The sequence below is a fragment of the Parasteatoda tepidariorum genome, chromosome 4 (assembly GCF_043381705.1).
Source record: "Parasteatoda tepidariorum isolate YZ-2023 chromosome 4, CAS_Ptep_4.0, whole genome shotgun sequence".
NCBI lineage: Eukaryota > Metazoa > Arthropoda > Arachnida > Araneae > Theridiidae > Parasteatoda > Parasteatoda tepidariorum.
Window position 1 is genome coordinate 21,914,887 of NC_092207.1, and position 27,663 is coordinate 21,942,549.

Below are 27,663 nucleotides of genomic sequence, written 5' to 3' on the forward strand. Positions count from 1 at the left end.
AGCCCTGGATACGTAAAAAAAGTAGCGACCATCTTGGTGACTGCAACTCACTTGTGACCTCAACTCTTAATGTAGGTTTAAGGAGTTTCTCTTCTCAAAGGCCAATTTTAATAGATAATTATTTTCATATTTTTGAAGATAACTTAAATATTTACTATTTATTTTTTTAATTCTTTTTTTCTCTCTGAAATTGTATGCTTTATTTTTATTCTATTCAGTGAAAATTATACCTTATCTATAGGTAGAATCTTTCTCATCTTTTAATTCAAAATCTGTTATAACTTTTTCTTTCTAAACTCTTCGAAATTCTTTGCAGTTGGTTTTTTTTATGAAGTACAAAGCGAGGTATGATTTGGGATTTAAATCATTATGGACATTATTATCAATGTTCAAAAAAGAAAAAATATTCTTCCAAATAGTTCAACTTTTTTCTTTTTAATCAATACCAATTGTTACTTAGTCTTTTATAATGAAGATTTGCTAAGACTTTAAGTGCAATGAATTAAATTTACTAATGATATCTTAATTAAAATTTTAGATTCAAATAACAAAATCGAAAAATGTTTTGAAATTGCTGTTTAATTTTTAAAATATTAAATTAAATCAAAATGGGTTTTTCACATAAAATAAACATATTAAAAATATTAAACCAATAAATTCACTTGAGCAGCATTAATATTTTCAGAAAAATTTCACTTTAAAAAAAAAAAAAAAAAAAAATAATATTGTCTTTAATTGTATTATCTTATCATTACGTTAATATCATTACAAAAATGAAAGTTAAAGCTATTTAACTATTATTCTTGTAATACCGATATTTAACTTATAAAGAGTTACGATAATTGAGATATTTGAGTATTTGTAATATTGTATGGTAAATATTTTACTTTAATAAATAATTCTTAATATTTCAACCCAAAAAAAAATTAATTTTATCAATTGGATAAACCAAAACAATCAAACTGCGAGGTATATAAAATGAAAAAAAAAATTTCTGTATAAGTACAAAGGTATTTAAATTGTATTCAATTTGATTATTTAATAGTTTTATATTTCATTAATGAGTAATAATTTTAATAACATATCTTAAATGAGGAAAATACTTGCCATAATTGTTTGTTTATTGAAATAGGCACGTTTTTCTTTTATAAAATAAAACAAAGCAGTTAAAACTTTCTATATAAATAGTACTAGAGACATTTTTTTAAAACTAGAAACGCTGAATTCCACAAAAGCAAACAAACTAGTGAACAATTTAAAATATAAGGGGACAAACTTTTTTTTCTTCTTATTATTAAATTTTATAGTACTTAGTATCGTTTGGAGTTCATTTGTCTCTGTCAATTCTATGCAGCTATACTTTCCGTCGTCCTTTATTGCTTTATACAACAAGTAAACGATGTAATTTAAAGCCCAATTTCGACTTATTAGTAGTACACCCAAATGCGCAACAACCTGTATTATTAATTTAAAAGTATGAAACAAATAGAGTAAAAAGAATAGCGAAAATGGAAATAACTGATTGAGTTCAATGATACTTCACCGTTCAAGCTAGTCAACAAAATGGCGATTGTTTACCCATGTGATCGGTGACAGCCAATCGGAAGTGGCAGAAAGGTCGATAGGAAAAGAGTGACGTCACTTAAATTAGCTAATCTAGGGCTTTAGGCATAATATGCATTGGCCTTCCACGGGCTGTAGAAACGATACAGACAAGTAGAAACGATATTAGTTTGAAAATTGTTGGGAGAGTGTGTATTAGGGTGCTCCTTGGATTTTGCACTCTCACTTGGAGCTTTTACTGTGTATGAAATTTTCTCTTTTCCTATTATTTTTATCGCTATTTCTTATTATTAGGTGAACTCACTATTACGCCATTTTTCCTGTTTTCTGTAAGAACTTTAAAAATTCCTAAAATAAGAGAGGTCGTAGATCGTAAACTTTTACTATCTGGAAAGTCTACGATCTGAGATGGGAGGGGAGTTAGAGCCGGCTCTTTATTTAGTAGTGAAATATTTGTTAAAAATATTCCATTTTTTTCATTCATTCATTTATTTGCTTTTTGTTTTTATTATTTTATTTTATTTCTTTATTATATTTTTTGCTTAATTTAGAGGCTTTGACATGATATTTTTGAACATCAAAATTCCTTACATCAATATTATTGTTATCCATTTTTTACGTGTCCTTCATGATTTCCTGTCAAATGTATCTTCACCCTCTCTTTAGAAACTAATAAGAAGATACTTTAGCCTTGACTTTCTAATTTCTTGTAGATTAGCGATAATAATCTTCGTTTATAGCGCTACAGCCCTGAGTGGGTCTTAGCTTGGTGCAAAACTTTCTGTTCTTAACTTTGTTTTTCGGTAGAAAATTTTCATTATGGTTAGGTCTTTTGTTACATCATTTAGCCATCTCTTGTGTCCTAAGATCATCACCTGAGCATTGCCAAGGGCCTAGCCCCAGTTTTAGGGCTCTATCTCTTAACGGTCCTGATGGATCCTGTTCATTTTGATCCTGATCAGAAAACGTAGACAGCGTCTGAACTGGTACTCCTCTCTCCTAACTTCCTCTCTACAGCTAACGGTAAGACTTTCAGCCACGACAGATTTAACATGCATCTTGCTGCGTATGCACGTTGGTTGTTTTTTGAGCTACCAATTTCGAACTCATGTCCCCCAAAAAGTCGAATTTTTTTTTTAATGGTCCAGATCGCTATTGTTTCTAAACCTACTTTGTGAATAGTTTAATTTATTTAAACCAAAAATTCGTCTTAAAGTTTTTTCTTTCAAATGTCAATTAATTTATTTCGTTTGAGATTTTCTAAAAGTTATCAAAGGCCTGATACCAGTATAACCCTATGTTTACGGTGCTTTATGAAGCCTGTGATTTTGGTTCACCTGTTGTACCACCCAAGCAAAACGTTAAAATTTTTAAGTAAGTATTGTTATAAGTACTGGCTGTTATTTCCTTTTCGTATGATCGCATTAATTTTGCTTCGAAATATTACTATCGTTGATTGAGTGGCAGTATTAATCTAGCAATATCTTGTTCAAAAAATTTTCTAATGACAGTACTTAAGTTTTTCCATTGATCTTTACCTCCCCCAAAGTTTGCAGGATTGCTTCTCCATTGCCTAATTTGTGGTAATCCTGCCACAATATCTTTGCATTTTGAAAAAAAATTTGATTCTTCTAGGTTTACTTTGAACGTTTACCTGTAACCACTTTTTCAATGCTTTTAATTGTTTATATTGGCGAAAGAGAATTTACCACGAAGGATTTCTTCCGTGGTATAGCGTCCTTTTAAAATTTTCTTCTTATGATTCTAAATTCTACGTTCAATCCATCTCTGATTTAATGAATAAAATGGGATACCACAGACCAAAAAACTTATTTACCGTACTTATAAAAATACCTATGATCAGAAACGAAGATGCTTCTAATTTAATGTCAAGGTTCGTATTAATTTATTTCTCTTTAGTCCTTTAAGAATACACTTTAATGTTCATTTAAATCCGTAAAGTAAAAAGAATCTTTTCAAAGGAAGTGATGAAGTCTGACGAAAATTAATAACTGTTATTTTTTGCGCGGCCAAAGAAAAGGGCCAACGCACCGTTCTTGTTTAAAACCAGTTGTTTGGCGGGTTTAGTAGAATAATAATAATTACCTTTTGTTAATCATGCCCTTTTGGTGTGGTACTTGGGGGATCTCCAACACCCACTTTTCAATTTTGTCCCCACCTCTCCTCCCCCTTTCCTTAAGAGTCAAGAGAAGAAGGAAAAGAATTTGTTTAAAACTAGCTAGTTTCATAGCAGAATCTAGTTAGCTAACTAATAGTTAGGGTCCAGTAAAAATTGTTTTATCCTGTTGTTCGTAAACGAGTAAACAGATCCATGCTGTGAGTTGGTTTCGTTGAAAGATCTTTTCTTGTTATGGGATTATATATTTTTACAATAATAGAATTCAAATTTCCTTTATCGCACAATACCAAAACTTAATTTATTTTTAAAGATAATGTTTTTTTTATTAAATTGTATTTTATGATATATATGTTTAAATTATGTTTTTGTGCTTGGGGTTAAAGGTTTTTTTTTTTTTTTGGTTTGATTTTTAAAATGTGTTTTTAAAGTGCGTAAAAAATTATCGTCTAAAGTGCAGTTTGGCATTAGGGGAAAAATAGATGCAGAGCTAAATTTTTCAAATTTTTGATGGAAAATCCTTTTTTTTTCTTTTTTTAAAATTAAAATGGGAATTTATTTGGTGTATTTTTAGCATTTATTTGGCGCAAAAAATTTTATTATTTCAGAATGATTCTAGCAAAACTTTAAATAATGTAGTTAATGATGTACCGAAAAAAAATTATTATGAGATATAAATACCCATTTTTGAACAAAATTTTTGCTGTAATTCAAATTTTAAGACTTTTTTTTATTACAATTCTAACGTAATTAGCACATTTTAAATTAATTTTAAAAGAATTGTACCTGAAACTTACCTTTTATTATCCCGATAAACTCCACATTTCGATTAGCAGGAAGGTTCAAGAAGGATTGCCTCGATTTTTGATATAGCTTCATAAAGTGATTATTTCTATACATGTTATGAACAACTAAATTGTTGTAAAAAGAAAAGATACCAAAACCAGTCCATTTAAGAAAATAAAAAAACAAGCTAAAGAATTTAAATTTAAATTGAAATGAAAGCTGGCAAGAAAACTATGCATTTTTTAGAACCCCTTTCTCTTTCCTTTAAAAAACAACTAAAAGATTTATAGAACTTCCAATTAAAAAAATCGCTATAATCACTATCGTATAATAAATTCTAATTCATTCTAATGGGATCCCAAAAATTTTGTAAAACAGGCAAATAATCTATGTTCTAAGTTTTGAGGTGGTAAAAAGAACCGGTACGAAAAAGCATCGCATTAGTAAATATATGATTTTACTACCGATTCAATTAGAACCGTTGAGCCGGAACTTAATGAAATTAAATATCTATTCGATTCAAAATAGATTATATTATATTTTAATGAAATTAACTGATTTATGAAAATATTAGTTTAAAATATACGTTGTGTTAAGTTGCTAATTTCTTTTCTTGATTATTTAAATTTGTTCGAGATTGTTTTATCTAATTAATCAACTATTTTCGTCCAGTTTATTTTACTTACTACACTCTTGGAAATAAAAATTTCCCTTTTGACGATTCAACAATCCTTGAGCTATATTTCGTTGATTTTTAGTATAATTTCGTCAAGAAATCACGTAATTTGTGACGAAAAGCGAACTCTCAAATCTACGACAAAAATATTCCCTCATCTTGAAACCTCAGTGTTGTGCGTTTATGGGAGATTGTTAACTAGAATGACGAAACTTAAATTGACACTAGACAATCGAAGTAACCCGACTGGGCTGTATGTTGGTCAAGAGTAGTTGGTCAGGAAGACAGGAAGATCCCGGAATCGAATCCTGCTTCATGCATAGGTTAAATTACGAATGCATAGGTTAAATTACGAAATATTTTTTTTTAAATTTTGACGAAATTCGTCTCCTTGAAGTAGTGACAATTTATTTTGTCACTTTGACGGAAAATTCGCTCGGAGCATATACCAGGAAACAGTTTCGTCAAAAACATGATTTTTTTGAGTATCCATTTTTTTCCCAGTTTAATAGTAATGATAGTTAACATGGATTAATTTTATTCTCTTCAGAAATATAATTTAATTTAACAAATATTATTATTATGATCATTTACAATAATTCCGTTATTGAACAATAATATGTAATTAGTATTATTAAAAAATTGTTTTTTATTGATGAAATAAAATTCTTAACAGTGTTCTTGACATCTTTTCTTCATTAAATTTTGCATTATTTTCCCATTAATTAGTTTTGCTCTTAAAAATATTTAATTTATTCATTAGCAAAAAACGTAATATTTGATCAAAGATATGAAAAAATAAAGTGTTGGATATATGTTAAGTTCTTTTCCCTCTAAATAAGCGTTGTGTTAAATTTTCAGCATCATAAAATGAATTGCTATACAGTTATAAAAAATGCTTGTTTGAATATTGATTTTGCTAGTACTATCTTTTAGCACTAGCAGACTTTGCTATTGATTTTTAAAAATGAAATCATGCCCTGTTTATGACGAAGTGATTGAAGTGCTGAACTGTCTAACATGAGAATTTAATTTCTGAGAGTTTCAATAAATATTGAAGTCACTGCACTATAGATTCGCTGTTACGCTTTATTCAACGACCTAACAACGTTTCTAAAACAGAACATTAAGAGTTGTTCGCAATTTTTTCGAAAAATTTGTTTGCAGCAACGAATGTAAACATACATTATGATCTCACTTAAACTGGGAAGAGAACAAAAAAAAATTGAATTGTTAACATCAATATTCCACCTTCCTTCCAAAAACATTTACAGTCAAAGGACTGATTTTAAACAAACATTTTCTTGATCTTTTTTCAAATCATCATTCAGCCATTACATGTATAATTCTACGCTGCCTTTTTGTAAACAACCCTTTTGGCCTTACTAACTAGTCTTCTGGTCCGAATATATTTTGATGATTGTTCCGTACCTCTTTCGCAAAAGGAAAAAGCAGGTAGAAAATGTAAATAACCAAATAATGATGATAATAGTAATAAAATTCTCTGACTTCGGTGTACTTCGAGAAATGGCTGATTATACCATGTGTACCAACTTTAACTTTTTTCCTTGCTTTTTTTAATTTTTTTTTTTTTTTTTTTTTTTTTGTTTTNTTTTTTGACAGAATACTATTTTTTGCTGACGTAGAATTTATCCCTTGACGGCTAAAGCATATTTTATTTTTATGTTGCAGGGCCACTATGAAGACATGTCTGTGGGAAATATGGAAAGGCTAGGGGTAAGTAGTTCATCATTATGAATATTTTGAAAAGAGATGAAAACTCTTTTTTTTTTTCTCCTTTAATTATTTTTCTTTTTAGAGATTAAGTTGCAGAGGTGGCCAGCCTTTTTCGAAAGAGCCACATCTGGAAAAATATATGATTATGTGAGCTACTTCTAAGTTTTCCATAATATAAAGGGGGAAAAACGTTCATATGCTAATTATGGGATATAAGGCAAATGGCTTATTTTTACAGATTTAAAAAATAATGTAATAGAAAAAGTACGTAACTAGATTTTACTGTTAATAAGCATTTTAAAAATTGTCGGTTAGATTATGCATGAAACAAAGATAGAAACGTTTTCCTAAAATACTAATTTTTTTTTTTTTTTTTAAAAAAAAGTTGTTATATGGTTGATGATTATATGGTTGAATGATTGTTATGAATTCTTAGAATTTTGTGCATTTGCAATGTACCTAAGTTAGTAGCGAGCGAAACGAGCTTGGTTTGCGAAGCAAACCATATAAGTTTGCGTAGCAATTTTCGGGGGTTGGCGAGCGTTAGCGAGCAGGGGGCGCAGCCCACTAGTNTATGTTGCAGGGCCACTATGAAGACATGTCTGTGGGAAATATGGAAAGGCTAGGGGTAAGTAGTTCATCATTATGAATATTTTGAAAAGAGATGAAAACTCTTTTTTTTTCTCCTTTAATTATTTTTCTTTTTAGAGATTAAGTTTATTTAAAGCAGAGGTGGCCAGCCTTTTTCGAAAGAGCCACATCTGGAGAAAAAAAATATGATTATGTGAGCTACTTCCAAGTTTTCCATAATATAAAGGGGGAAAAAACGTTCATATGCTAATAATGGGATGTAAGGCAAATAAATAACTTATCTTTACAGATTTAAAAAATAATGTAATAGAAAAAGTTCGTAACTAGATTTTACTGTTAATAAGCATCTTAAAAATTGTCAGTTAGATTATGCATGAAACAAAAATGAATATCTTTTAATTCTTAATAATTATTAAACAATTATCTATAGATATATTTCTCTTACACAGCGACAAAAAAAGCCTCATTACAACTCCCCGAATGGCAACGCTAGAAAATCGACTAATGATTGCCGCTAAAAATGTCACATGTCAAATCTAGCTGAGGTGGCTCAACATATAGCGCTTTTAAAGGAAAAAAAATTATTCGGCAATCTCATACTATTAAGCTAGGCAGAAGTGAGTAGTCTTATTCGATAGATCTCTATTTTAGTATTTTGTCGAAAGCGCTTTTTTTCACGAATTTATATATTACGAATTTATTTGACGATTTTTGATTTATATCACGAATTTATTTGTTATTAGTTATACACTGAAAAATGAGTCTCAGTCGTGCTGTTACGCTTTAAGATTTTATACTATGACACATTTCTAATAGGTTTAACGAATTACGTGTCATTTATTTGAATTCAAATTTATTTTAATGACTTAATGTTTACTAAAAAAATGTAATTTTAAAAAAAAAAAAGTTTTTATATGGATTTGAATGATTGTTTTGAATTCTTAGAATTTTGTGCATTTGCAATGTACCTAAGTTAGTAGCGAGACAAGCGAGCTTGGTTTGCGAAGCAAACCATATAAGATTGCGTAGCAGTTTTCGGGGGTTGGCGAGCGTTAGCGAGAAGGGGGTGCAGCCCACTAGTACTTAATATTGCTTGAGGATTTGAACTCATACGAAAAAACGAGCAAAGTGTCATTAACGGATTACTTTTATGAATTTTTTAATGAAAAGTTAGATTTAGAAAGAAATCCTTCAAGAACTGTAGTCAAATCTTGATGTTACGAACTCGAAAGGTGACAATATAATGTAATATAAAAACTTTGGGTTATCAAAAATCAAATATTTTTTGGAAATTAAGTCGAAATAAAGTTCCGTTTCGTTATTTTTCTTTCTTGATGAAGTAGTCACTTTTAAAATTTCAGATTTTTCCCAATCACCACAAACTGATAACTTCAATAACTATACTTCAATAATTATACTTCCTCCTAATTATCTCTTTCTCTTGCATTCATTAAATTGGTAAGTTCTTACCTTTTTTATGAGCAAACTTATCTGTGCACACATCTTACATGTCTGCTTCTTTAGAAATGGTCATGCAGGCAATTTCTTTTCAAGCTTGGTAATCTGTTTCTAATATTAAAAAATAATTGGCTAGCAAAAGCATAAATAAAAGTGAAAATATTAAAAAAATAACGGGCTAGCAAAAGCATGAATAAAATAAAATAAACACATAAAGAGATAAATAAAAAAAAAGCAAGCGATAAAATTAGAATAACAATTTTTAGAACAACAGAGTTTTTAACAGGTTTTTAAGAGTGTAAAATTGTTCAAGAAAAATTCTTAAGAATTAGAATTCTAATAAAAAGTTCCAATTCTGTAAATTACTGCAATTTTCTTTTCTTTTTTGCTAGTCAGAAATATCTTTTTGAAATATAAGATCATCGACAAATATATGTGGCTAAACAAGGCTTTTTCTTTCCACTGGCCACATAACAAACGGGTAGAGAATTCTGATTTTTTTTCCAGAGGTTTCAATTACAAAATTGCTTAAAATTGTTTCATCTACAATTTGCACATCTTATTCAAGAGTTGCTTCTTATCGAATCATACTTTTGAGTGTAGCCTTAAAATAACCTGGTTTGGAAATTTTCAGTAATACTCCAAATAACAAAAAAAGTAGCGAAGGAAATACAATCAAGGAATCGCTGTGAACAAAACGTAGCTAAACAATCCCTGGTTTGCTGTAATGCTAAGATTTTTCTATTAGTTCATGCATAAATTATTTTAGTTAAATAATTAGTTTAACATTAAAAAAATAATAAATGAATTTTGCAAAAATTTTCTATGCTTGATTGTTTGAATTTCAAAACATGTTAACAAATAATCTAAATCTGAATTAAAATATTGTATACACGTTTTGGGGCTTTGGAATGGTGAGAATGAGCTTTCGACAGTAGTCAAAAGCGTCTTCATTTTAATAGCATAGTTGAGGCTGCTGTCAACTACAATAGCATAAAGAATATATTGCCCGTGGGAATATTGGACATTTAAAGTGTTAAATATTGTATTCTTTGCTTTAAAGTGTTAAATATTGTATTCATTGATTGATTCTGTAGTAATGTATTTATTTAATGAAATTAAGCAAACTAGGCGAACTCAGGATTTTGACCTGAAGTAATGTGTTATGTTCAGATCCCTTATAGACCGTAAATTATTATTGCAGAGACCACCTTCACAATCCCTGAATTATGGTTCCGTAGGCGATGATGTTCGGTCCCCCACGGGTTCAACTGGCACTCCATGTCCTCTGTCACAACAGCCTTCTTCCCAACAAAGTACAGACAATAACAGTGAAGCTGGTAAGCATTTCAATTTCTTTTTTTGTTTACTTATTACGGCGTTTGACGTGTTTTTATATCTGGGAAATGAATAATTAATGGACCACTTTCCGAATAGCTAGAGCTGGTCAGAAGCGACTGGAACTCCGTGCATGATGACAATTGACAATGTAGGTTTCAATTGTTCTCTATGTGGCCGAGCGGTTAGCGTGCCTGAATGCGAAGCCAATAGCCGTGGGTTCGAATCCCGCTCTTGGCATGGATGTTTCTCTCTATGTGTTGTCATATGTTGTGTGTGAATGTGGCCTACCCTTTGAATGGGTATTTGTGGTAGTGTGGCGTGGGTAATGTTGCTCGACTTCGTGACTTACGTTCACAGGTGCCCACTGGGTAACGTTCAATGAGCAACACTTCCGGCATCTTCCAAGGTGAAGTACGAAAGTTCAGTACCTGCCTTTACGTATTTAAGATTTGCCTATTTGTAGTTTAAGATTCAACTTCAAAAATGAATAATTTTGATTTACTCTATTCTGCATAGTTTCAGCATAATAAAAACAAAAGATAACGCTCACTGCGCAATAACAAATTTTCACATAGTAGAACAAGATCGGGGTTACTTTCCTGATATGAATCATTTCGTCAAAGGTTCAACTTTCAAAACAATTATTGAAAGAAATATTTTACACGTCGAGATAAATTTATTACTGCATTTTTACAACATGTTATTAATTGGTTTATTAAAGTCTGAAACATACAATTATCGAAGAAATTGGTTCAATCTCAAAAGTTTCTTTTTACCTGAGCCCTAAATAGAGACGAATATAATCGTCAAAAATGACTCGTATTTAATATCAGACGGAGGGAGGGGAGGGTTGAGAAGAATTTGAGTGGTCGTAATGAGAAGCTTTCAACACCATTGAGTTACATCCGTTCGAGCANATTAAATTAATTTATATCATATCTCAAAAGTTTCTTTTTACCTGAGCCCTAAATAGAGACGAATATAATCGTCAAAAATGACTCGTATTTAATATCAGACGGAGGGAGGGTAGGGTTGAGAAGAATTTGAGTGGTCGTAATGAGAAGCTTTCAACACCATTGAGTTACATCCGTTCGAGCATAAAGCTGGCCTTGGTTTTTCAAGAGCCCTTCTCCACTTGAAGAATTCTTTTTCTTCTTTTAATCCGACTTCTATTTACATCCTAGTTTATAAGTATTGATACAATTCATTATTTTATTCCTCCCTTTCGGGAACTAGTTTTGTCACTTTTTTTTTTTACTTTTTTTCGGTGGTTAAATAAGAACTGCGTTATTTATATATCCTGGAGTTTTTGTTGTTGTATTTAACTCTTATTATACAGCTAATCACGTTTTTTTTTCTTTCTTCCTACATAAAAAGGTTGCTCGTTCATTATCATTATCTTTTTGTAGGGCCATTTTTTTTTAGAAATGTTACGTTAAAATATTTTTGGGATTGAGGTTGATTTAAAAGAAGAAATTCAATTAGCTTAAATATAAATTGATTTTAAGTACTTTTCCGTGGGCAGGTGGATGGAATTTTCAAAATTTCACCTACACTAAGGAAGTGGCCATAAATTTAAGCTTCTGAATGACCGCGTTTATAAAATTCTGCGTTTATAATTTCAAATAAACTCGACGAGAAACTACGAAGTGAAGGCACGCATAACGCACAAGAGAAAATAGTTCTCGCCAGACCAGAGTTGGTTTGTCTTCCTGACTCCACTCTAACCTTTACTGTTCCATACATTTATGTAAAAAAAAAAGCCCTACATTTTAAATTTTTTTTGTATTGTCTAAAGTTAGCAGCAGGTGGCAGCACAAAGCATTAAGGGTAAAAAAATAGCTTCTCTTCGACATTTAAAAATTAATGTTAAATGTGGAAAGATGGGAGTATCATAAAATTTTTTGAATTTTACCACATTATAAATGGTTTTACTCTTGTTTCCATAGCAGCAGACATTCACAGTCGTATCATAGCTGAACAGTACCCATGAACAAGGCAAGAAAAACGTTGAATGGAATGGAACACTGTGAGAGATTTTCAATTTTAAGGGGAAAAAATACACTCACACTGGAAAATGAATTTCAGGAGAACCGTAAATTACTTATTAATAATAAAGCAAAACGGCTAAATCTTATTCAGATGAGTCAACTTTTACAAGAACATTTATAAATAACGTTCATGTTCTGCACTTATTAGGTACAGAAGACTCAATAGTTCGATTTTAGTAGTTATTCTAATAACTCCTAATCATTTTCCCCTTTTCCGGTGAAATTTTATTTTTGTTCTTTAACCCTTTGACGCAGATGGGACACCGCTGTCCCTTTTGTGTATTTTTTCTGATGCTCTAAAGCTCTAAGTACAAGCAAAATATATTTCGGTATCTTTTTAATCATAAGAAAACAGTCTAATATTTACTAAAAAAATCTGTTTAAGTGTTGAAATTATATTTACTCTAAAATATAAAATTTAAAAAAAGAAGAAAAAAATCGGTTGATTTTTTTTTCTTTAATTATCAATAATTGATTTTGTGAAGTAAAGAAATTTCAATGATGAATAACTGTTTTTTTTAGATCTAAATAATTGCAAATAGCTACAAATTCGTAAAATAATTGTTTGGAAGATTTCTAAGGCAGAAAAAGTCTCCGGTGTTTCAGGCTGTATTTCCTAACCATAAATTATTGCTAAAATAACATTTTTCACTTTTTTTGGTCCTAAATTAATACAAAAAAATGTAAAAAGCATGCAAAATATGTTACAAAAATTTTGTGTCAAATAGTTAATCCTGATTCAATGTAAACTCCACAGTTGAAAATGTTTCGTTTAATTCATTACCATGCAAAATGTAACTACATTTTTCTTCCAGTTCCCGAACATTAAAAGTCTTTAACACTATCAGTGTAGAAATACTTATTAATTACTCGTAAAAATTTTTTTTTAAATGATTTAAATATTGTATACAATCTCTTAACCCATTCTGATAAAAGAGTATGGGATGCGTGCCACGATTGAGTATTTGAAATTTCGTTTTTGTAAAAAAATAAGTAGAAAATAAATATAAATAATATTAGTTTTTTTGAACTTTCACTGCAGTTTTTCTCCTTTATTTACTCACTTTTAATTTTGAACTTCAGAATCACTACCCTATTTATCTTTCTTTGCTTTCTATATATAACCTTCATAAATATAAATTTAACTTTAATTTATGTAGCCAAAATCAAAATCCAGTAGGTCTAAAACAGTATTACGTAGCGTTTTTAAAAAGTGATTAAAGGTGCTTATTTTGTTCGGGATTTGTAAAGAGTGCTTAATTTTCTAACTTTTAAAAAGAGATTTTTTCTTTGCCGTGTCGATTGTTGTTCTAAATTACAAAAAAATGCATGATTTTCACAATTTTCTCTGCAGTACTTATCAGAAACTAGTTATTATTTTAGCTTGATTATGTGAAGTTTGTGAAAATGTTTTTGAATTTTATTGATTTTATGATCAATAAATTAAGAACTTTAAGCGATAGAAGAAAAAAAAATTATTACTGCACAGATCTTAATTATGATTTTTCTTTTTGGAAATTGATTCAAAATATTTTTGAAGTGCTTAAAAGTTGCTTATTTTTCGTTGAAAAATCTGGCTACGCACTCTGTACAAAGATAACTTTTTCATCGTACTCTAGTCAAATTCTTTCTCCTCTTTCTCTTTTTGGCGATAACATGGCGCGATAGATAAACAGGTCATGAATCCAAACCATTCCCTCCTTTCCTCCTATCATTGGGATAAGTAATATAAATGACTCTCAAACACCCTTCTGTCAGATGAGTGCAAAATTATCGTCTAGTTGGGGGGAGAAATCCCTCCCTCCTTTTAGCCGAAACTTAAATAAAAATAACAATAAAAAAAAGGGAAGAAAGAAACAGGGTATGCTTCCCCGCATCAGTTAGTTAATGCTGAGCTATCTTTTTGCTCTTTTCTATGGTCGTCTGCTGTTGGTGTATGTTTGGAAGGAGGCTTTGTAGGGGCCATGAAAGATTGATAGTATCATAACAGGGAGATCCAGGGTAGAGAATCTAGGGGTCTTCCACTATCGTTTGTCTAGGTTGGAGGATTTGAAACTGATCCTCAAAAGTCTTATCCCGCATTCCGTTTTCCGTATGTTTTATTATACTGTGCTGTTGTTGCAGATGGGATGGGAGTAAAAAAAAAATCGGTTTGACTGCGCGAATGTTAACAACCACTGCACCGTAGTAAACAGCCAGAGATTCCAGAACTTTTTTTTTTCTTTGCTAATGAAATACGTGATTTTGTTTTGAAGCCTGTGTTGGAATTTTTTTGAAAGCATTTTTGAAATTTCATTTCGGTCTAGGATCTAAGCGCGGTGCTGGGCGAAGCAAAATATAACCGAGTTTTCAAATTTCTTGCAACGAAACTCGCTGGAAATTCGTAAGAGAAAACGATAGAACTCGCAATTATGAACGTATAATCTTACAACGTGTGCTGTTATACTATGAAGCGTTTACATTTTTCATATTACAATATGAAAAACGCAATTATATATTATATTATAAATTTATTTATAAATTAAATTAATTTATATCATAAATCGAATTATATTGTAATAATATTAAAATTTAAAAAAAAAGTTAAGCAATTTATTATTTAATTTTACAAATCTAATTGCGTATTTATTTCATTTTAAAATGTAATCAAATTTAATGAAACTATGAACAGAAGTTTGGTCCTAGCCAGCTTAAAATTTATTTCTAAGACTTCTTTGCCTCCACCTTAAATTCTGGAATTTAATAACTGCTTGTGGGTGGAGGGGGAGAGTCGCGATTGTTTAGAGGATAGAGAGTTCGCCTCCCAAAGAGATGAGCCAGGTTCGAATCCCAGCGGTGGCTGGTCGAGACGAAATCTACACCCGGCTCGCCTGACCACAGTGCTGACATAAAACATTCTCAGCGGTAGACGAATCATGGGTTAAAATCCCCTTGCCGTCAGGCTGACCGTGGGATGTACCGGAAATACGAGTTAGTTCCATCAGAAAGTCCTCCACAAAGGCTAGTTTGATCTAGATTGGGTTCGAAATTTCAAGACCGCGGAGTTGAACATTGATAGTTGTTGACTCAGAATCGAGGCGGCTAACCAACGCCGATTATAAAACAAAATAAAATAAAATTGGGGATGGTGGTCTTATGACTATATGGTGAAAAGACACTCCTTTCTTAGGTGACGTTCTTACATAAAAATGTTCCTTAGTACTGTTTCCAGTTATTTACATGTTTCGGAAACTTCCACTAGATAGCAGCTCAATGCAATATATTTTAATCGCACAATACGTCATAATGCCTCCCCGGACATCTTATTGTTGTTCGTCGAAAATAATTTTAAAAATTAAATTACCTCCAGAACAATTTGTGGTGACAGTTATCATTGTAATTCCTCGAAATCCTTTATTGTTTTATTCAGTTTTTAGCGTATTTTACTTTTGCAAAGGGTTCTATAGTAACCGTAAATTCCTTCAGGAATAAAATCATTAAAAATTACGCTGAAGTAGAAAAAAATATTTAGGTGATAAAAATATAACATAACTTTGATGAATTGCTCTCGAAATCCAATTTGTTTGTCAGGTTCATCTGAAAACTATTCTTAATATTTATCTTTATTTATACACTATATTACGAAAAAAGAAAAGGAAATTTAAATATTACTTTTTATATTAACATAAACTATTCCAACGCGGCTATTTTAAAAATCAATCATTGAAAAATTGATACTATTGATATTGATACTAGTGTTACTGATCTGAATAATACTATTTGATAAATTGTTATTAGGAGTTAACCTAAACTTGTTTGTGCGCAAACCACATGAAAAAGCTATTAGCTTACACAACATACATAAGCTATTTTTATACCTATAAAAATAAAATGATAAAAGAAAATACGATACAATAACATTTCCATCTCTATAAGTTGACCACCTGTCTAAGTTGACAGCTAAAGAAATTCATTGCTAGGTGGTTAATTTACACGGGTTTCACTATATTACGAAATAAGAAAATATTATAACCGTCGTTCGCCAATTTTTGGGTTTTACGACCACCAATGTTCAACTCCGTAGCCTTGTAATTTTGAACCCAACTAGAAGACAAGGGAACTAACTCCTAGATCAAGTAATGGGAGAAATTTGCCTTCGTATTGGACTTTTTGATGGAACTATCCCGCACTTGCGTTACATGGAGAGGAAGATCACGAGAACCTCCCACGGTTAGCCGGACGGTAAAGGGACTCTAACCCATGATCCGTCAACCATTGAGGATATTTTAAGTCAGCGTTCTGGTCGTTGCGAGACTGATGCGGAATTCGCATAGACCAGCTATTTCTGGGATTCGAACCCGGTTCACCTCATTGGAAGGCGAACGCTCTGTCCCCTGAGGCATCACGGCCCAAATAAGAAAATAAAGAATTAACTATCACTTTTATTTGCACTATCTAAGACGAACGCTCGTAACGCGACAAAATTAAAAACCAGCAACTGAAAAAACTCGCGTTTCAAGCTAGAATAGTGCAAGAATTCTTGCTGAACTTTTCACCATAAGCATTTCTATAGAAGAAGAAAAAAAGTGAGTATCTTTTACTCCAACAGACTTAACTCATTTGTTGATCTAAAATTTAGTTAGAGTTAATTTAGTTTCCTCCCTTTCATCCACTTTTTTTGAATGACACACTAAATTTCCGTTGCTTTTACGGGGCACAATCCTCGACTTTTACAGTGTTCGTATTTTACTCTCTCTCTCTAATTTGCATGGAGTAGCTGTTCTCTTCCCTATTCAACCAGCAGAATCGGCGGAATCAGTGGCGCTATATTTCCTCAAATGGGTTTCAAAGCAACCCATAACAACAACGTCCAACAATCCCCCTGAACATGAAAGGGCCCCATTTGAATAGGGACCAATTTGCGCCCCCCATTAAAGTGTACTTGGGGGGCTTAAATTTGTCACCTTTTCCTTTCTGTAATCCAATCAGATGCGCACACGTTTTCGGATAAGGACATGAGACAGGATAGGGTTATCGAATGGATGTGAGGAGACTACTTGGCGATCAAATTTGGAGGTTTGGCATCATTCGGTGATGCACTTGTAAAATTCGTGAAAATAATTTTTAATTTGCGAATTTAAAAAGGGAATAATAAAATTTCTTTTTTAGGTACATAGAGGAAATATTAGAAACATAATTAAACGATTGATTCGTTTCGAACTGTTGAATTCAAATTTAATGTAATTCGATATTTTTTTTGAATAATTTTTCATTTACGTAGATTTAGAAAAATTTTTAATTTAAGTAAATTTGGAATAATTTTTAATTTACTTAGGTTTGGAATAGTTTTTAATTTACGAATTCATTCGATCGATCTCAATTTACTGTAATTAATTTTTTTTTTTAAATAATTGATGTTCAAAGACAAAATTGAGGCTATATTTTTTGTTAATAATTTTAGATTAACTACTTGAGAGACTATTATTAATTTATACATCATGTATATTAACTACGGAGTTTAAGCAATAACAATAATTAATCTGAAGAAACAGTTAACTATTTTTTGTTCTTATGTCATGGTATGATGGGAATTATACTTTAAATTGCCATGAACTTATCAAAAAATGAACATATTCATAAAATATATGTATATAATTAATTTATTTTTGGAAAGAATAAAAAAGTGCGATATATCTAAATCCGAACAAACGAATTAAATATAAAAGAAAAGTTCCTCAGCAACTGTTATTTAAATTTAACATCCAATTCGATTTGGGCAGTTGAATCAGAGTTTAATGTCATTTGATGATTTTTCAAACATAATTGAATATTTTTAAGAAATTAATAACAAACATAGTTTAATTTGAAGTTAAATGAAAGAAACATTTCATACTTATCCATTTTTAATGCAGTTATATAATAGTATTTCAAATAAAGTATCAATTAATAATAATCTTTCAGGATCTTAATCTTTTGATAAGTTAAAAATATTAATAAAAATGATACAATATTTCAATTTTATACAAAACATTAAAGAAAGCATTATTTGTATATTATCACAATACAATTAGTGCAATTATTGAAATTTAGAACAGTTTTAGAACTGCATTATACATTAACTAATTTTTTTAAATATCGAAAGTCGTTAACATTAATATAAATTGCATTAAATTTTGGTTCAAAGGTCTGAATTTAATCAGTTGTTAAATTCGTAAAACTACTTACGAGGTGCTTTTTTTTCGGGGGGGGGGTCTTTTTCTTCCTTTACTCTTTTTTTCCGCCTGCTTAATATGACGTTGGGTTACTTTAATATTGTTCTAAAATAATAATGAAGTGTTCTTTTCATGTACCAACGAAAACTAATTATGTGATCTGTTTTAAATTATCAAAATTCTGGTTTCTCATTCTCCTGTTTAAGCATGTCTTAGACTAATTGAAAATTTTGAGTTTGGAAATGTCTGCACATTTTGCAATGCACTGAGCTGATTAAAAAATCTCCAGGAGTTTCTATAAAGCTGTTCTCTTTAGGTTTAATATAATCAGCCCATGCGCCATTAAGCTAAGTAAAGAATCTACGAAGATTTACTCAATCAGCCGGAATTTATTTAGGCTTACTCAATTCTGTCAAAACGTAGGCGCTTCGAAGCCGTTAAAGTAAGCATATTTTTGGCAGTGGCTGAAAAAATTACATTATTTTTGTAGTTTACGGCGACTACTTAGTCACAAATGTAGTTAACTACAACTACTTTTTTTAAAAAAAATCTAGTGACTACAAACTACTTTAGAGATATGGTGATTACTTCACTACTTAAAGAAGAACTTAATTTACGCCTATGTTCTAAATGGCTTTGAATTAAAAAAAAAATTGGCTTATATTAAACTTGAGGAATTATTAAGAAATTTTTGTTCATGTTTACCTGATTCAGTTTGTTATTCTAAAACATTTTTCTCAAATTTGCTCATTTAACGTTTGAATTCTCGACAGTGAATGTTTAATTTTAAGAAAATACTAGGAAATTATCAAATACACAATTTTGTTAAGTGTTTAGTGCTCTTCTACTTCCTCTAAGAAATTAAGTACAACAAAAAATATGTTCCCTTCCTTTGAAATAACAATGCTTCACAAGTGTACATTCGCATGTGTAAGAGTCACCAAAGTGATAAAATATCTAGGCTAATTTAAATATTAGTTATACGTGATTTTAAATATGTAAATTCTTATTAACACTCATCCACAGGGGAATTTTCATTGCGTCCTTTGGCGGATTTGACCTCATAAAATTTGATAACTTAGTTGCGTTAGAACCTTGTTTCTTTACTAAACTAAAGTTAAGAGTAGTTATCAGAAATCGCGACTAACTACTGTTTATTTGTATCTCACTAGTCACTACACTAATATTTTTTTAGCATACTATATCACAAACTACGAAAAAAAGTAGTGACTACAGTAGTCTCACTGCTTGTAGAGTGTTACTTCCGATCACTGCATTTCGGCAATTTTGGATTGTAGTAATTTGGTAATAGATTAAATTCAAATAAAAGATGTAACTTTGCATAAACCAAATTTTCGTTTTACGTCATTTTATAAAAATTTTCCGACCACGGTTTTTCGGCAATTTCGGATTGTAATTTTGGTAATAGATTAAATTCAAATAAAAGGTGTAACTTTGCACAAAACAAATTTTCGTTTTACATAATTTTATAAAAATTTTCCGACCACTATTTTTCGGCAATTTTGGATTGTAGTAATTTGGTAATAGATTAAATTCAAATAAAAGGTGTAACTTTGCACAAAACAATTTTTCGTTTTACATAATTTTATAAAAATTTTCCGACCACTATTTTTCGGCAATTTTGGATTGTAGTAATTTGGTAATAGATTAAATTCAAATAAAAGGTGTAACTTTGCACAAAACAATTTTTCGTTTTACATAATTTTATAAAAATTTTCCGACCACTATTTTTCGGCAATTTTGGATTGTAGTAATTTGGTAATAGATTAAATTCAAATAAAAGGTGTAACTTTGCACAAAACAATTTTTCGTTTTACATAATTTTATAAAAATTTTCCGACCACTATTTTTCGGCAATTTTGGATTGTAGTAATTNATGAGGCAAGGGGATTGGCCTTGCGCTCAACCCATTTAGTCGCCTTTTACGACACGCCGGGAATACGTTGGTGCAATTCTACCCCGGACACCACACGGGGGATATATTAATTAATTTTTTTAAATATCTAAATTCGTTAAAATTAATATAGATTGCATTAAATTTTGGTTTAATGGTCTGAATTTAATCAGTTGTTAAATTCGTAAAACTACTTACGAAGTGCTTTTTTTTTTCGGGACGAGGTGTTATCTTCTTTTGCTCTTTTTTCCGCCTGCCTAATATAACGTTAGGTTACTTTAATTTTGTTCTAAAATAATAAAGAAGTGTTCTTTACATGTACCAAAGAAAACTAATGATATGACCTGTTTTAAATTATCAAAATTCTGGTTTCTCATTCTCCTGTTTATGCATGTCATAGACTAATTGAAAATTTGAGTTTGGAAATGTCTGCACATTTTGCAATGTGCTGGGCTAATTAAAAAATCTCCATGAGTTTCTATAAAGCTGTTCATGAGGCTTAATATATATGCTGTTCTTTAGGCTTAATATAATCAGCCCATGTACCATTAAGCTAAGTAAAGAATCTACGAAGATTTACTCAATCAGCCGGAATTTATTTAGGCTTACTTTACTTAATTCTGTCAAAACGTAGGAGCTTCGAAGCCGTTCAAGTAATATGTAAGCATATTTTTGGCAGTGGCTGAAAAAATTACATTATTTGTGTAGTTTACTGCGACTACTTAGTCACTAATGTAGTTAACTACATACAACTACTTTTTTTTTTTAAATCTAGTGACTGCAAACTACTTTCGAGATAGAGTGAGAGTGAGTGACTACTTCACTACTTTAAGAAGAACTTAATTTATGCCTATGTTCTAAATGGTTCTGAATTTAAAAAAAATTGGCCTACATCAAACATGAGGAATTATTAAGAAAATTTTAAATTGGAAATTTTTCAATTCAACAGTTTTTCAATTTGTTATTCTAAAACATTTTTCTCGAATTTGTTCATTTAACGTTCAAATTTTTATGCCTTTCTCGACAATGAATGTTTAATTTTAAGAAAATACTAGGAAATTATCAAATACACAATTTTGTTAAGTGTTTGATGCTCTTTTACTTCCTCTAAGAAATTAAATACAACAAAAAATATGTTCCCTACCTTTGAAATAACAATGCTTCACAAGTGCACATTCGCGTGTGAAAGTGTGACCAAAGTGATAAAATGTCTAGGCTAATTTAAATATTAGTTATACGTGATTCTAAATATGTAAATTGTTATTAACACTCAGCCGCAGACACAGGGGTATCTCCGTTGCGTCCTTTGGCGGATTTGTCATCATAAAATTTGATAAATTAGTTGCGTTAGAACCTTGTTTCTTTACTAAACTAAAGTTAAGAATAGTTATCAGAAATCGCTACTAACTATTTTTTTGTATCGCACTACTCACTAGTCACTACACTAATATTTTTTTTTAAAAAGTACATCACAAACTACGAAAAAAAGTAGTGACTACAGTAGTTTCACTGCTTGTAGAGTGTTACTTCCGATCACTGTATTTCGGCAATTTTGGATTGTAGTAGTTTGGTAATAGATTAAATTCAAACAAAAGATGTAACTTTGCACAAAACAAATTTTCGTTTTACGTCATTTTATAAAAATTTTCCGATCACTGTTTTTCGGCAATTTTGGATTGTAGTAATTTGGTAATAGATTAAATTCAAATAAAATATGTAACTTTGCACAAAACAAGTTTTCGTTTTACATAATTTTATAAAAAATTTTCCGCCCACTTTTTTTCGGCAATTTTGGATTGTAGTAATTTGGTAATAGATTAAATTCAAATAAAAGATGTAACTTTGCACAAAGCAAATTTTCGTTTTACATAATTTTATAAAATTTTTCCGATCACTTTTTTTCGACAATTTTGGATTGCAGTAATTTGGTAATAGATTAAATTCAAATAAAAGATGTAACTTTGCACAATCAAGTTCTCGTTTCACATCATTTCATGAAATTTTGAGTAGAATATTATTTGGAAATCTTTTATTTCCCTTCAGTGGTCAAAACTCTTGGCCTCTGAAACTGGCCGAAGAAATTTATTCCCTCTTATTCTTTCTCCGAATTTAATTCCAAATGCAAAAATTTTTCCAATTGAATTCCTTTGTCGCATTTTTAAAAAAAATTGCAAGTATGGAAAATTTTTAGTTTTAAGCAAAATAAGCACAAACCCACCACCCCCTATTATGTGCGTACGTAATATTTAAGCTGGCCCAATGAATCAGACTAATTTAGCAATAAATGATAAAATTTCTAATAAGCCTAAAAGTACCTGAGCTCATTGCAAGCTGCCTAAAATAAATCAGGCTAATTGAGCAATTAATGTTATTTCTCTAAAAAAAAGTGCTGAAAATAGTAGAATTTACTAAAAAAAATTCCAATTAGCCTGACGCTTTGCAAGTTGATGGCGGTGGTTCGCTAAGAGCTAGAACCTCCAATTAGCCTACGACTCATACGAATTGCACAACTACAAACTTATTATTATGAATCGCAATATCATCGATAAGCAATTCATTACACACTGTCTCATATTTTTGACGATACAATTATTTGTCATAGACATTAAGCACGAAAAAATTGCATTCATAAATTAAAGATTCTAGAAGGTACTTTTGATTGCCCCTCCGAATTTTCGTTTCTATACCGTCGTAAGTATGATGCATTATCGATAATTATTGTCAGAACTTCACGGAAACGAAATAAGAAGTTTGAATAAAGAGAATTATTGAATTATTCATTAAGCCGATGGCACTCACACGCAAAATCGGAATAAACTGTATCGTATCCGAACGTAGCTCTTACTTCTTTACTGAACCATCGGCATAAATTAATTTAAATGGTCATGTTTCGAGAAATATGTCTTATTCATGATAGATTGGGATTTTTCATTTCCCTTTTCGTTTTAAGATCAGATTTTTCTGTTCATCTGTTTCCTATGCATTAAAGTACTATAGTACACTTCCTGGGTCTATAGTTCAAATTATTTTTATTGCTTTTTTAAATGAAAGACTGTAATTTCGATTTTTTTTCTTTTTATCGATTTAATTTTTCTAAGTTACTTACCCAATCTCCTCAAAGAACAAGAATCGTACACCAATTTTATTTATTGTAAAAAAACATACTGGGGAAAAATATTTATATGGATAATATAGATAGAAAGTCCATTATACAGATGAAAATCTAATTTATAGACAGGAAATGTAAGTACAGATAATAAATCGATTTATATAAATAAATAAAATGTTGGGATTTAAGTGCAAAAGCAAAAATGCAGGATATTATAAATTGCAGGGCATTTTTTGATATGAAAAGCCGTTTGTAGTAAAATATAATTCATCATTGTAGTAAGTCATTAATAATAATAATAGTAAAGCATTTTAGCAACCTGAAATTTGAACTCTGTGGCTCACCAGTATTATTTATAACCTTAGCAGAAACATTTTTTCATATCAAAATAAAAATACAGATTATTTTTTTCAGTCCTTTTAAAAAAGAATTTATTTTTTAAAAAATTATTAATTGTATTGTCTTACTCCATGGCTCCCCTGGCCCATAATAGGGTCTTGGGAGAATGCATTAATTTATAATAGAGTTTTTGAAAAGGTAAATTATAGAAAAATTTTAGAAAATATTTTAGAAAATATTTTATGAAAAAATAATATGATTTTCAAATAATTTTAATGAAGTTTTCGATCAAACAATATAAATGCTAGCAAGAAATATTACATAGAAAAATGAAAACAACTGTAGAATAATTTCCGTCTGCATCGATATAAAAAATTAATTTAAAATATGGATGAAGATTTTTTTATATTATTATTATTATTCTCCGGTAAAAACTCTTTGCTGAGGAATCTAATTGGGAAGTTTATTTCGACCATCCACACACGTCTGCTTCACGTCATAGTTTCTTAACCAAGCTGAAGATAATTGAATTTATTTTTATAAAGGGGAGATTGTCCATGGTTAATTTCGGCCATTCACACACGTCTGCTTAACGTCATAGTTATTCATAACCAGGGCTTGGAGGGCTTGGATGTTGATGATTAATGCAACTTTTTTTTCTAAATGTGCACTACTGAATGGACAAATGCCCCCTTTTTTTGGAAAATATTGTCTTAATTATTTTTTTCTTTGAACCACTGTAGAGCATGTACTTGCAATCTAATTTATTTTTAAAAAAGGTAACAAAAAGAATAGACAAGCTACTTTACCATTGCAGTTTTTGGTTTCAAATTATTAGACAAAATTTAAAAATTTACGAGGCTGCACTAGACTTAAAATATCAATATTGAGAAAAACCATCGTTTTTTAGAGAATAAAAATCATTTGTCATCAAAAACTTTTTTAAGACATTTGAAAAGTCATTCCGCTATTACATGGTTTAGCCTCAAATAGTATTTAAAAATTGAAAATTTAACATTTGCTACAAAATTTCACTGCTAGGAAAATCATCGTTTAGAGAATAAAAAGCATTTATATTAAATTTAAAAAATTTGAAAAGTAATTTCACGATTGCATTGTTTGGCCTCAAATAGTTACGCAAATTGTAGAGAATAAAAAGCGTTTATAATCAGTTTAACAAAATATATGAAAAGTCAATCCACCTCTGCGTTGTTTGGACCACAAAATTACAAATTGAGGATTGAACACTTGTTGCAAAATATTAATATTAAGGAAAGACATAGTTTTTTAAAGAAAAGTCATCCCACCATTGAATTATATAGCTCTAAATAGTTAGGCAATATAGACGATTGCACATTGTTGCAAAATACCAATATTAGAAAACTCATTGTTTTGTAGAGAATAAAGGCGCTTGTAATTAATTAAAAAACGTGAAAAGTCATTCTACTATTGCATTGTTTGGCCTCAAATAGTTATTCAAAAATTGGCAATTGAAGATCGAACACTTGTTGCGAAGACACAGTTTCCTAAAGAAAAGTTACGCAACCGTTGCATCGTTTAGCCTTAAATAGTGCTGCGAAAACTGACAAATGACGAAGGATTATCATACTGACATGTAAGATGTTTAGAACTATTCGAAAACATATTTTTAACTCCTCAAGTAGAAGGCGTGGGAAAATGTGTCTAAAATTCCAATCACCCTAGTGAGCTCTTCAACTGAAGCTCTTCAAATTAAGGATACCTGCAGGGATAAGAGGGAAGAAATCACTGACATCTGGGTGGTCTTCTCACAGGTGAAGACGAACCATAAAAATTGACCTCTTCTCTGACCTCTGGTAGAACTATTTAGTGATTTTCGATTGCTACTTGTGTTTTGGCTTGGTATTGTTATTTAACTGTTACTACCTTAATAATCCTAGCAATTAAAGTTTTAATTAAAAATAACTGAGTAGTAAAAGATTATTTTTATAGAGTTTTACCAAATTCTAACTTCATTCCTTCCTTTTTACTGCAGAACATACAATTTTGAATTTCTTTTTTTTAATCCTGTACTTTTATTCCAATAAAAAAATCGTATTTTTATTGTATTCTCATTACTCACTTTATAAAATTTTGGGTGTGTTAATGGACCCTTCACAAAAATTTTTATCTTTGAAAAGATCTTTTCACAAAATAGTTTAGCATTAAAACGGACACTCTTTACAAACTTTTTTATCACGAAAACGGTACCTTCAAAAATAGCGGCACTAATTCGTAGTTTTTAAACAAAAACTCATTGAAAGATACGTTTTTGTATTTCTTATACCAAAAAACAAAATTTTATTTTCATTTATTTATGAAATTATGATTAGATTTTTCACAAAATGGGACCTTTGACAAATCGTTTGAACCAACTACTGGTTTCACTTCATAGGATAGAAATTGAAAAGTTCACTTCATAGGATAGAAATTGAAAATAGGAGTGGAATTGAGTAAATTCACAAACAGAAAGTGCATTTCCTTCCTTCCTACTTCCTAGAGTGGAAAAAAGAGCACATGTATGGCCAATGCGTTTGTTCCATGACGATTGTTGCATCTAAGGGCCTTGTACCCCACTTCTGCAAATGGTGTGTCTTGTTTCACTGGTAATGAAGGTTAGAAAACACACCTGAAGAAACATGTTCTAACTTTTTTCTTCTCTGTTTCGAAAAATTGCATGCTCGTTTTTGTCTCTTAATAGAAAAAAAGAAAAAAAATACACGTACTGTTTCTTCTGGACAATTTCACCTGTCGTTTGTACTTGGTGCCGTGTAGTATACTCAAACCCATTTGCAATGCGACAAAAAAAAAAAAATGGCCCCTGAATAATTTTTGGATTAATGATCGGATCTTTACGTTCTTGGACTCATTCTTAATCGTTCAAGAAGACGACCTCAAAGATGCTAATTAAGCAGTGCAGACGATATTTTAAGTTAAGAAATCAGATGCAGCATACTTTCTCTGAATTAACATGCTTTTTTTTTTAACCAATGAATTCGGATTTCTGACTCCCAAAATACTCATTAAATCAAAAGTTATTCAGCGTGGTTCGTTTTTATCTATTTATTTTTATTATAATTATTTTTTTTTAGTGCACTATACATAAACTTTAATTCGAAAAATGTTTTCTTCTGAACTTTTTCGGTAATCAACAATACGTGGTCCGATTTCAATAGAAATATCAGCAAACCATAATGATGTTTCATAAAATTCGTTATTTAAGAAGACACAGTAAAATAATGATTATTATTTTTTTACAGGTGATGCGAGTATTTGTTCAGGAGAAGGCTCAGGTGATGAGGATGATGATGAAAGGGGTGGTAAGAAAAGGCAGAAGAAGAGGGGTATTTTTCCTAAAGTAGCAACAAACATAATGAGGGCATGGCTATTTCAGCATCTTACGGTAAATTATATTTTTTAATAGTAATTTAGTCTTTGAAAATATAGCTAAACTGTTAAAGGGAAAGCTAATCTGTCCTCCATTTTAATGTTCCTATTTTATAGTTAAGCATATTGCGAATACCTAAAAAATCCAGCCGATTAACTAGCATAAATTAAATATACATTTTCTTTTAGTCTGTTACAATATAGCCTCAGCCAGTGAAATTTGAATTACGGAGATAAAAATATCAGAAAGAGAAGTCCTTTTCTTTAACAAACAAATAAATGTAACATCCGAAGCTGTTGAACTAGATTTGAATGAAATTAAACATGTATTTGATCGCAATTACACTCTATTAGAGAAAATTAT

The 27,663-nt window shown here is 30.4% G+C and overlaps 1 protein-coding gene across 4 annotated transcripts in view; it reads left to right on the plus strand.

Moving 5' to 3' along the window:
- LOC107450063 (homeobox protein Meis1) overlaps positions 1 to 27,663 on the plus strand; it is a 103,880-nt gene that overhangs the window by 34,267 nt on the left and 41,950 nt on the right. For 2 of the 4 annotated variants that reach the window (XM_043039728.2, XM_043039730.2), the window contains exons 6-8: positions 6,855 to 6,899; positions 10,153 to 10,288; positions 27,173 to 27,315. In XM_043039728.2, coding sequence (XP_042895662.1) covers positions 6,855 to 6,899; positions 10,153 to 10,288; positions 27,173 to 27,315 — 324 coding nt within the window. Of the gene's footprint in view, positions 1 to 6,854; positions 6,900 to 7,482; positions 7,528 to 10,152; positions 10,289 to 27,172; positions 27,316 to 27,663 lie in introns of all 4 variants that reach the window. The other 2 variants (XM_071179512.1, XM_043039729.2) reach the window with 1 other exon arrangement.